Source organism: Gorilla gorilla, chromosome 9, assembly GCF_029281585.2.
Source record: "Gorilla gorilla gorilla isolate KB3781 chromosome 9, NHGRI_mGorGor1-v2.1_pri, whole genome shotgun sequence".
NCBI lineage: Eukaryota > Metazoa > Chordata > Mammalia > Primates > Hominidae > Gorilla > Gorilla gorilla.
In genome coordinates this window covers 79,423,528-79,435,955 of record NC_073233.2, presented here as the reverse complement: position 1 = coordinate 79,435,955, position 12,428 = coordinate 79,423,528, and the positions used below count along the sequence as shown (strand labels likewise).

The 12,428-nt window shown below is 46.0% G+C and overlaps 1 protein-coding gene across 1 annotated transcript; it reads right to left on the bottom strand.

Annotated features, from left to right (window-relative positions):
- Nucleotides 1-720: 720 nt before the first annotated feature.
- Nucleotides 721-4,286, bottom strand: LOC134759291 (keratin-associated protein 5-10). Its single transcript, XM_063710809.1, has 2 exons — nucleotides 3,486-4,286; nucleotides 721-912 (listed from the first exon to the last, which is right to left on the bottom strand). Exons 1-2 carry the CDS (start codon nucleotides 4,032-4,034, stop codon nucleotides 721-723), a joined length of 741 nt encoding a protein of 246 aa, XP_063566879.1. The 5' UTR covers nucleotides 4,035-4,286.
- Between the last annotated feature and the right edge of the window lie 8,142 nt (nucleotides 4,287-12,428).

Sequence of the window (12,428 nt, the reverse complement as noted above, 5' to 3'; positions counted from 1 at the left end):
CCCTGTCATGGCTGCGTCTCAGACCCTCTCACATCTGCCCCGCTCGGCCTTCTCACCACCTGGCTGTGGACGACCTCAGTTACCACTCCACCCTATCGTAGGGGCTCCCCTGCTGCAGTCCAAGAACCCCAAGGCCAGGCGCCATGTTGCGTTCTTCTTGCACTCCTGGTGCATGCAGTGGTGCTTAGCAAACTGTGCTGCATGAAAGAGTGGATCACCCAACAGCCTGATGTGATCAGGAAGCGCAAAGAAAGGGGGTGCTTTAGGGCCAGGAGGGAGGTTGAAAGGCTCATTCAAAAGGAACAGCAGGAAAAGGGCCACACTGAAAACAGGACTTGTGAGGGGAAGCGATCGCTTATTCAAAGGAATCACAAGGTCAAGGCTCAGAATTTGCAGAGCCCAATAGACAAATGGCAACAGGAACTTTCCTTGGGACCATGCCTGGGAGGAGAGGGTTTAGAACATCAGGGTAGAGAGAGGTGGTGCCGGAGAGGAAGCAGGAGCGGTCTCATCCACCATGACAGACGCCCATGGTGAGATGAGGGTGGTGAGGGGCTGTGCCCCGCACAGGGCCTGTGAAGGCTCTTCCTGTTCCAAATACTGCTGCTCCAACATTCTAGAAAACAGTCACCCCAGGGCTGTGATTCATGGCTTTATGCTAATACATTCATCTCTGTCTGGAGCATGTGGATGAGAGCCAATATGGCTGTGTGTTAAAGATCAGATCTTGTACTGACAGCAAATAGGGACACAGCAGCTGGACTGGGAGCAGCAGGACCTGCAGCAGCTGGACTGGGAGCAGCAGGACCTGCAGCAGCTGGACCGGGAGCAGCAGGGCTTGCAGCAGCTGGACCGGGAACAGCAGGACTTGCAGCAGCTGGACCGGGAGCAGCAGGGTTTGCAGCAGCTGGACTGGGAGCAGGTTGATCCACAGCCTGAGGAGCAGCAGCAGAGTTTGCAGCAACTGCACTGAGAATGTTGCCCAGTATGAAGTGCAGTGGCGCAGTCACAGGTCACTGCAGCCTCCACCTCTGGTCTCAAGTAATCCTCCTGAGTAAACAAGACTACAAGTGGGTGTCACCATGCCCAGGTACTTAAAAATTTTTTTTTTGTAGAGATAAGATCTCTCCTTATTGTCCAGGCTGGATTTGATCTCTTGGCCTCAAGTGATCCTCCTTCCTTGGCCTCCCAAATTGCAGGGATGACAGGCATGAGCCACCACATGCAGCCTCTTTTATGTCTGGTATCATTTCCTTTCATTGTTCATTAGCTCCTTTGGAAACAGTAGGCTACCACTGTGATCTGTTTCATGGCAGGCTTCCTAGCTTTCTTTTATTGCCTATAGGGACTTACTGAGGGCCCTTGCACCCACTCTCCACTGGAGAGAGGAAAACCTTCCCCATTTCAGGAGCTGAATTCAAAATTCATGCTGTGCTTTTCCAGCACACACCTGTTGGCTCTTTTGAGGTTCCCCTGTTTTTGGCTCTGTTAGATGTTTCTTTGCTTTCTCCTACACAGACACTGAAACCCTGGGGGACTGTGGCTCTTGTAAATTTATCCCCACCTTCTTGGACTTTGAGGTTCACTTGTTTTTTTTCTTGAGACACCATCTCACTTTAGGTTGCTGAGGCTGGATCCCAGGGGTGCGATCACAGCTCACTGTAGCCTCAAACTCCCAGGCTCAAGCCATCCTCCCACCTCAGGCTTCCACGTAGCTGAGGCTACAGGTGTGAGCCGCCACGCCCAGCTTACCTGGTTTTGTTATGTCTCCAGCATGCATTTTCGGTTTTGTTACCTAGTTGCTCGGTGTCCTGTGGGTTGTGGGAATGTACGGGGCCCAAATGTAATGAACTCTGCGTTCATGTCTGCTGCCACCTTCTGGAGTTTCCCAGTATGGATTTTTGAGTAAACTGTCTTAAGCAGCATTTCCTTTTAACGTCGTGAAACTAACGATAGCCATGTCCCCTAGCAAGATGCACCTTTGACACACTTTTATTCCCTCTCCTAAATGTGGCTGAATTAATCTAAGCCTTTATTTCTAGATTATTTCATTTTTCCTTACATTGCATCTCTTTTCTCTCAGAAATTTGTCTTGGAAATTCCCACTCTGTTCTTCCCCGGCATTATCAGCAGTCGCTTAGATCTGTGGGTGTTCTGTGGGAGCTCATTTCTCACCAGCACTCCCTGTGTGCTGTCTTCCCTCCACCTTTTCCCTCCGGGTTCGCTTGGCTGGAGATCGTCCTCAGATCACTCTTGTCCCCTCCTCCCCAGTGCGTGATTTCTAAAGCCTTGCCTGTGACACTGGTCAGAGAACAGGCTCAGCGTGGTGGCGCATCACCATGAAACAGATGGACTTGGCTCAGGGTCCCCAAATGTGTCACTTCCCAGGAACTCTCCTTTCCTGCAGGGAGACTGAGCTCCGAGGACACCTTGGGCCATTCTGTAACTTCCTGGTTACCTTTAGTTATGGAAAGCCGTTGACCTCATAATTGTAAAAGGCTAATTGAGTGTTTGAATCAGAGTGCGCTGGAGCTCAGCGGTGCTTCACTCCTCCCTCCTCCGACCTTGCCCTGCCTGGGGTCCTTCCGAGGCCTCAGAGGAGAGCGGGAAGCTGGAAGCCACGGGTCTTGTGCAAAGCCCTGCTTGGCTGGTTGTCAGTACTCAGGGCCCGCCTGCCCCTCTGTGCCTCTAGGGCGGGCATTGAATGCTGAATCCTCCCGGGCTTTGCCCTCTTCTCCTGCGAGCAGAGACTGTGAAGATATTTGAGGCTGAGAGGAGGACAGAAGGGAATGGCAGGTTTTTTTGTGAATGTACCAGGCCTGCTGGCAGGCGTTTCCCAGCTTAGCTGACAGATCAGAACGCAGAATCAGTCACTGCACAGGAAAGGGGTTGGAAAGAATTGCACCAAGCATGCAGCTGATTTACAGACATGAGAGGCTTTATTGTAAGGAAATTCATTCATTACTTTGTTATTGTTTTTAAATAGATGGAGACAACAGGAAGGAAGGAGACCTTCCTGGTCACAGGTGGCCACTGGAGAACAGGCAGTGGCCCTGGAGGATCCAGGGTCCCAATGGTGGTTGAGAAGCTGGTTCTTAGTGATCACTCAGCAACATCGGCCTGGCCTTGTGGGGTCAGACCTTGCATCTCAGTCAGCTGAGGGAGAAGAAGAAGATGGTCCACACCCAAGTGCAGGGAACACCATGGCAGTTGGCTGGGTGCCCGCGTCCAGGCAAGGACACCTCCTGCATCAAGGAAACATGCATTTCCGGAGTGAGGAGGCTGAAGGCAGGGCCCAGTGGAGAGCTGAGCCATGGAAGGAGGTGCGTGCATGGATGATGAGCTGGAGAAGGGGCAGGTGCCTCAGGGAGGATGCGTGGGATGAATTGATTCAGGGAAATCATAACAAATGCTTTCACCAAACAGGCGAAACCTGAAGGTCTGGGTTCAGAGCCTCAGATCTTACACTGGCAGCACACGGGGACACAGCAGCTGGACTGACAGCAGCAGGGCTTGCAGCAGCTAGACTGGCAGCACACGGGGACACAGCAGCTGGACTGGCAGCAGCAGGGATTGCAGCAGCTGGACTGGCAGCAGGATCCACAGCCTGAGGAGCAGCAGCAGGGCTTACAGCAATTGCACTGGGAGCAGCCACAAGAACCACAGCCCCCCTTGGAGCCCCCACAGGAACCACAGCCCCCTTTGGAGCCCCCACAGGAGCCACAGCCCCCCTTGGAGCCCCCACAAGAACCACAGCCCCCCTTGGAGCCCCCACAGGAGCCACAGCCTCCCTTGGAGCCCCCACAGGAACCACAGCCCCCCTTGGAGCCCCCACAGGAGCCACAGCTGGAGCAGGAACAGGCTGGCACACAGCAGCACACGGGCTTGCAGCAGCAGACGGGCACACAGCAGCTAGAGCCACAGCCCCCACAGCCAGAGCCACAGCCCCCACAGCCGGAGCCACAGCCCCCACAGCCAGAGCCACAGCCCCCACAGCCGGAGCCACAGCCTCCGGAGCAGCCACAGCAGCCCATGGTTCTGGTAGATTGAGGGTGGATCAGGTAGAGGAGCAGGTGAGAGGGAGGTGCAGGTGTGGAGCTCCCTGAGCCCGGGCTCTTTATATACCTGTCCAGATGTCAGGCAGGACACAGGGTCCCTTTCTTGTGACTGTTTACATTATTTTTCCAGAGCTCTGTTTTTTTCCTTTTTGCTAGTGACTTCCTCCTGGCTCAGTTGAGCATCTACTTTCTTTGTATGCTAAATTTGTCTTCTTCCCCATTTGTTTTGGCCCCTACAATTAAAACCTCAACTCCAGGCTGTCTGGTGCTTCTTGCAAAGCTCCAGGGTGCTGGTCACGTGCTCTCTGCTGACCACATGTGACCAATGGGCAACAGCCTCTGCCCACGTGCTCTCATCTTTCCTGTGTTGACTCCCTCAGGAATATTAATTTCACATTTTCAGATTTCAAAAGTTAACCATGGTCTTTATATTTTACTCATACCAGTCTCAGCTTTCTGGGTGTGTTAGACCATTCTTTGCATTGCTCTAAAGAAATACTTGAGGCTGGGTAATTTATAAAGGAAAGAGGTTAGAATGGCTCATGGTTCTGCAGGCTGCACAAGCATGGCACCCACCTCTGCTCAGCTTCTGGGGAGGCCCTCAGGGAGCTTTTCCTCATGGTGGAAGGCGAAGCAGGAGTAGGCACGCCACATGGTGAGAATGGGAGCAAGGGGTGAGGAGGGGCCACACACTTGCGAACAGCCAGATCTGAGTGAACACACTCATCGCCAAGGGGCTGGCGCTAAGCCAGTTATGAGGGATCCACCCCCATGACCTAAACACCTCCTCGCAGGCCCCTCCTTCAACACTGGGGATTACATTTCGACAAGAGATTTGGAGGGGACAGCCCAACTATGTCATTATCCCCCGACCCCTCAAATCTCATGTCCTTACATCACAAAATAGGATCATCTCTTCCCAACAGTCTTCTCAATGTCTTGACTCATTCCAACATCAAGTCTGAAGTCCCAAGTTCAAGTTCCTTCTACCTATGAACCTGTGAAAATCAAATACATTATTTATTTACAAGATACAATGAGGGTAGAAGCATTGGGTAAACATTCCCATTCCAAAAGGGAGAAGTCAGCCCAAAGGAAGGGGCTACGGACCCCATGCATGTCTGAAATCCAGCAGGGCAGCCATTAAATCTTAAAGCTCCAAAATAATGTCCTTGGACTCCCAGTCCCACATCCAGGGTACACTGGAGTGAGGGGAGGACTCCTAAGGCCTTGGGGAACTCCACCCTCGTGACTTTGCAGGGTTCACCCCCTGCAGCTGCTCTCATGGGTTGGAGTTGTGTGCCTGCAGCTTCTCCATGCTCAAGATGCAAGCTGTCAGTGGCTCTACCATTCTGGGGGCTGGAGGATGGTGTCCTCCTTCCCACTGCTCAGTTAAGCAGTGCCCCTGTGGGGATCATTTACACAAGTAAAAGATCCTTCCCCACCCCTCACCCCTGTGGTGATATCTGTGACCTTGTTCTTCACAGGGCACCCCAGTGGGGTGTGTCCCATGCACCCGCTTCCAGCCACCCTCCTCTTTCTAGCTCACTTTCTCCAGTGCTTTCATTCCACCAGAACTCTTGGTGCATTGATACAACCATGGCTTCACTGATCCCCAACCTCTCTGATACCTCTTCTTGTTTTGTTAACAGCTTTATTGACATATCGTTCATATACCACACAATTCTCCCATTTAAGGTATACAATTCAATGCTTTTAGTATATTCACAGAGCCGTGTACCCATCGCCATAATCAGTTGTAGAAAATTTCATAACCTCATGCCCTTTAGTACCCCCCACTCACTACCCCACAGGACGGTTCTCCAGGCGGCTTCAGATCAGTGCAATTCTCCCCGTGTCTCACTTGTGGTTCTCAGGCGTGACTGCAGAGGGAGCTGAACCGACATTTCTGAAAGAAGACGTGCAAATGACCAACGAGAGCTTGAAGGAATGCTCAGCATCATTCATCATCAGGGACACGCAAGTCAAAACCACAATGAGGTGTCCTCTCATCCCACAGAATGGCCATTATCAAAAAGGCAAAAATAAATCCTGCAGAGGAAGTGAAGAAAGGGAACTCGTATGCTGTTAGTGGGAAGTTGTACAACCACTAAGGAAAACTGTATGGAGATTCCTCAACAAGCTAAAAATAGAGCTAACCCAGCAATCCCACTATGGGGTGTGTATCCAGAGGAAAAGAAATCAGTGTGTTGAAGAGATATCTGCACCCCATGTTTATCACAGCACTGCTCACGATAGCCACGATATGAAAGCACGTAAGTGCTTGTCAACAGATGAATGGAAAACATGGAAAAGTAATGAAAAGGAAAAGATGGTGTATACACACAATGGAATTCTATTTAACCCTAGAGCAGAACAAAATTCTGCCCTATGTGACAATACAGGTGAGCTTGGAGGACATTATGCTAAGTGAAATAAGCCAGGCACAGAAAGATGAACTGCATGATCTCACTCACAGGTGCAAGCTAAAGAAGTTGATCTCAGGAGTAGAAGATAGAATGGTGGTTACCAGGGGCTGGGAAGGGGTGAGGACGAGGGAAAGGGGAGAGGCTGGTTCACAGATACAAAACTATAGCCACACAGCGGGAATAAGCCCTAGTGTTTTGTAGCACTGCATGATAACTGGGGTTAACCATAATTTATTGCACATTTGCGGATAGCTAGAGGAGAAGATATTGAGTGTTCCCAAAACAAAGACATGATAAATGTTTGAGGAGATGATATACTATTCACCCTGAATGATCTCTACACATTGTATACACGTATCAAAATATCTCACTGGTCCCCATAAACATGTACAATGATGATGCTTCAATTAACATATTAATAAAGGAAGAAAAAGAATAACTGTAGAATACGCTGGGAATGCAACATCCTGAGTTAGGGAGGGACTGGCCAGAAGAGTCGGGCTTTGTCCCAGTTCCTAGAAACAGGATATTCTTTTGTGCTTTAGTGCAGTGAATCCTGTAGCCCTGGGACATAAGACCGAGGGCAGGCAGCTTTCTGGGATCCCTCAGCTGTGGTGTGAGTGGGGCACACATGGCTAAGACTCAGCTCACCTGGGAAGCTTTGCTGAGGCTAGAGGGCTCCCAATGAATCCGAGGCTCCTGTTCTCCCTTGCTGCCTGTCTGTAACTAGTATACCCACTTCCTGTGACATATGTGAGTGTCTCACCTGAGTCTGATAAATGGGTAACATTAGTAGTAGCCAGAGGCTACTACTAATTTACTTTTTGTCTCTCTCTATTTTTCTATTCTTGAAATTTCATACCTGTGAAATTATATGATATGTGGTCTTTTATAATTTCCTTCTTTCACTTAGTGTAATGTTTTGTGGTTCATCCATGTTGCAGCCTGAAACAGGACTTCATTACTATGATAAATTATTTACACTAATCTTCCTTTGTATGAATACACCATTCATTCCTCAGTTGGCAGACATTAGACTGTTTCCACCTTTTGGCTGTTGTGAGTAATGCTGCTGTGAACATGAGTGTGCCAGTTTTTGCATGGAATGTGTTTTCATTTCCCTTGGGAACATCCTTATGAGCAGAATTGCTGGGCCCTATGGTAACTCTCTGTTTAACTTTTTGAGGAACTGCAGACTGTTTTCCACAGTGGCTGAGCAATTTACATTCCCACAGCAGTGCATGGAGGTTCCAGTGTTTCTGCATCCTTGTCAACAGTTGTTATTTTATTTTATTTTTATTTATTTATTTTTTAGAGACAGGGTTTTACTGTGTTGACAAAGCTGAAGTGCAGTGTCATGATCATAGCTCACTGCAGCCTCAACCTCCTGGACCCAAGCAATCCTTGTCTCAAACTCCCCAGTAGCTGGGACTACAGTTGTGCCTCATCACACCCAGCTAAATTTTTAATTTTTTGTAGAGACAAGGTCTTGCCATGATACCCATACTAGACTCAAACTCGTGGCCCCAAGGGATCCTCCCTTCCAGCCTCCTGAGTCACTGGGATTACAGGTACAAGCACACCCTGCCCCAATACTTGTTATTGTCTGACCTTTTACATTATATTCATCCTAGTGTTTGTGAAATGGTATCTCATAGTGATTTCAATTTGCATCTCCCTGTTGAATCATGATGCTCAGAGTCTTTTTATATGCTTGTTGTCATTTGGGTGTCTTCTTCAGAAAATGTCTAATTAAGATTCTTTGCCCACTTTTTAATTGGGTTATTTGTCTTTTTATTATTGAGTTCCACATCCAGAAGAATAAAACTGGGCCGCTAACCAGATCACCATATACAAACATTAATTCAAGATGGATTAAAGATCGAAATGTAAGACCTCAAACTATAAAAATCCTAGAAGAAGACCTAGGAAATCACCTTCTTGATATCAGCCTTGTTAAAAAAGAATTATGGCTAAATCCTCACAAGCAATTGCTACAAAAACAAAAATTGACAAACGGGACCTAATTAAACGGAAGAGCTTCTGCACAGCAAGAGAAACTATCAGGGAGTCAACACTCAACCTACAAAATGGGTGAAAATATTCACACACTGTGCATCTGACAAAAGTCTAATATCTGCAATCTACAAGGAACTTAAACAAATCAACAAGCAAAAAACAAATAACTTCATTACGAAGTGAGTAAAGGATATGAACAGACACTTCTCAAAAGAAGACATGCACATGGCCAACAACTATATGAAAAAATGCTCCACATCACTAACTATTATGGGAATGTAAATCAAAACCACCATGAGATACCATCTCATATCAGTCAGAATGGCTTTTGATAAAAAATAAAAAATGAAACAACACAAAACAAAACAAACCGAAAATCAGATGCTGGCAAAGCTTGGGAGAAAAGGGAACAGTTGTACACTGTTGGTGGGAATGTAAATGATTTCAGCCACCATGGAGAGCAGTTTGGAGATTTCTCAAAGAGCTAAGAATTGAACTACTATTTGACCCAGCAATCTCATTATTGGGTATATACCCAAAGGAAAATAAATCAATCTACCAAAAAGACACATGCATCCATATGTTCATTGCAGTGCTATTCACAGAAGCACAGATGTGGAATCAACCCAGGTGCCCATCAATGGTGGATTGGATAAAGAAAATGTGGTACATACACACCATGGAATACTACACAGCCATAAAAAAGAATGAAGTAATATCTTGTGCAGCAATATGCAGCTGGAGGCCATTATCCTAAGAGAACTAACGCAGAAGCAGAAAACCAAATCCCACATATTCTCACTTATAGGTGAGAGCTAAACATTGAGTCCACATGGACATAAAAATGAAAACCATAGACACTGGGGAACAAGAGGAGGGAGGAAACGAGGGAGGGGGCAAGGGCTGAAAAACTATTGGGTACTACAGTCACTACTCCAAACCTCAGCATCACACAATATACCCATGTGACAAATCTGCACATGTACTGCTTGATTCTAAAATAAAAGTTGAAGAAAAAGTTCTTTATATACTCTAGATACTAGACGCTTATCAGATATCTGATTTGTAAATCTTTCTTCCTTTATGTAGATTGTTCTTTCACTTTGTTGATAGTATCCTTTGATTCAAAAATATTTAACTTTTGATGACATCCAATGTATTTGTATTTTTCTTTTGTTGCTGGCCCTTTTGGTGTCCTATCTATGAATCCATGCTAAATCCAGGTCATGTTTTCTTTAAATAGTTTTATAGATTTGACTCTTACATGTAGGCCTTTGGACCGATTTTGAATTAATTATTGTGGTGTGAGGTAGAGGTTCAATTCATTCCTGTGCATGTGGATGTCTAGTTTCCCAGCACCATTTGTTGAAGTACTGCTCTTCCTCCATTGAATAATCTGGCACCCTGTCAAAAATCAGTTGGTCATCTACATGAGGGTTTATTTCTGGCTCTCAATTCTATTCCACTGGTTTAATACATCTATTCTAATGCCAGTACTAAACTGCCTTGATGATTGCAGCTTTGTGGTAAGTTTTCAAATTGGCAAGTGTGAGCCCTCCAACATTGTTCTTCTGTGTTCTTTCTTTCTTTTTTTTTTTTTTTTTTTGATGAAGTCTCACTCTGTAGCCCAGACTGGAGTGCAGTGGCACAACCTTGGCTCATTGCAAGCTCCATCTCCCGGGTTCACACCATTCTCCTGCCTCAGCCTCCCGAGTAGCTGGGACTACAGGTACCTGCCACTATGCCTGGCTAATTTTGTTATTTTTAGTAGAGACAGGGTTTCACTGTGCTAGCCAGGATGGTCTCCATCTCCTGACCTCGTGATCTGCCCACCTTGGCCTCCCAAAGTGCTGGGATTACAGGCGTAAGCCACCACGCCCCGCCTGTTCTTCTTTTTAACATTGTTTTAGCTATTCAGGGTCCCTTGAGATTCCACACTAACTTTAGAATCAGCCTGTGAATATCTGCAAAGAAGCCAGCTGCTTTCCTGATAGAGATTATAGACTCTGTAGATTAATTTTGGGGATATTGCCATCTGAAAAATGTTAAGTCTTCTGATACATGAACATCAGTCTGCTTGGGCTGCCATAACAAAATATCACAGATTTGGTGGCTCAAACAACAGACATTTATTTTCTCACAATTCTGGAGATCAGAAGTCCAAGATCGGGTGCCAGCAAATTTAGTTTCTGGTGAGGGCTCTCTCCTCGGGTTGCAGATGGCTGCTTTCCCACTCTTTGCTCACATGGCCTTTCCTTTGTGTGTGGAGAGAGAAAGAGATGGAGGGAGGAAGAGAAAGAGAGAGAGAGAGAGAGAGAGAGAGAGGCACATGCTCCCTGGTGTCTCTTCTTATGAAGATGCAAATCCTATGGAAGCCCTTATGACCTTATGTAACCTTAATTTCTTCCTTAGAGAACTCGTCTCCATACACAGTCACAATAGGAGTGATGGATTCAACATATGAATTTGAAAGAACATAAATATTCAGTCCACAACAAATCTGGGATATTTTAGATCTTCTTCAGTTTCTTTCAACAGTGTTTTGTCACTTTCAGATTTGCAAGTGAGTAGAAATACAATTGATTTTTATATATTGGTCCTGTATTCTGAAAACTTGCTGGATTCATTTATTAGTTCTAAAATCTATAAAACATTGGCTGAACATGATGGCTCATGCCTATAATCCCAGCACTTTGGGAGTTCGAACCAGGCAGATCACATGAGGCCAGGAGTTCGAGACCAGCCAGGCCAACATGGTGAAACTCATCTCTACTAAAAATACAAAAACTAGCTGGGCATGGTGGTGGGGCATGCCTGTAATTACAGCTACTTGGGAGGCTGAGACTGGAGAATTGCTTGAACCCAGGAGGCAGAGGTTGCAGTGAGCTGACATTGTGCCACAGCACTCCAGCAACAGAGTGAGAACCTGTCTCAAAATAAAAAATCTATAAAACATTAGTAGCTCTGACAAATTGACAAGTAGAAGACAAACAACCAAGTTTTTAAAAAGGTGATTCTCTGATAAACAAACGGAAATGTGCAATTAAAAATATAAAAAGTAAATCAAACTCACTGGTGGTCAGATACATGGGATATTTTCTGTGGAGTCCTAATGATGGAAAAGGAGCCAGGTTGGACCAAGGGAAAGCAAAAAGAGAAGGCAGATGAACTACAAGCCTGCCTTTCTTCATGGTGCAGGACTTAGCCCTCCTGCGCAAATAACTCACATAACTCAAAATCTTCCTGCACTCAACTTATGACCTCAGTTGACAGAAAAATGCAAGTTAGCTCACTGAAACCTTGGCATTATCAGCACTGCATATAACCCTCTCCAGCACAAGCACCATCCTATAAAATCCCCAGCAAGCCTTTGTCTCCTGGCAGCCAGCTCCTCCCTTGCTGACCTGCCCTTTCCATTCTTGCAACGTATTTTCCTACATTCTCTAATAAATCTGCCTTTCCTTACCTACAATTGTCTTGGTAAATTCCTTTACTGCCCATGCCAGTGGCCCCAGTTAGTGGTTACCTGCAACATTTTATATCTACCAGACTGGCAAAAATTAACAAGAATAATAACACCTATTGCTAGTGAAATTGCAGGGAAAAGGCACTGTTTTACATTGTTCAGGGGATATAATTTATTATAGTATTTTTTGAAAACAATATCTAATAAAATTAGGTAATATCAATACTATTAGTCTTGAAATTACTGAAAATAAGATTAAATGTAAACATATTTATGTATACATATATGTGTATGATACATTGTTTGCAGTGTCAGAGAAAGAATCCTAGCAAATTGAAAATGAATACTGAAAGTAATGCCCAGTAAAATATTAGATTGCAGCTGTACCAGTGGACTTGGAGAAACTTTCTCAAGGCTCTGCCTAATGTGAAATGTAGATGCAGGGAAATGAGCACA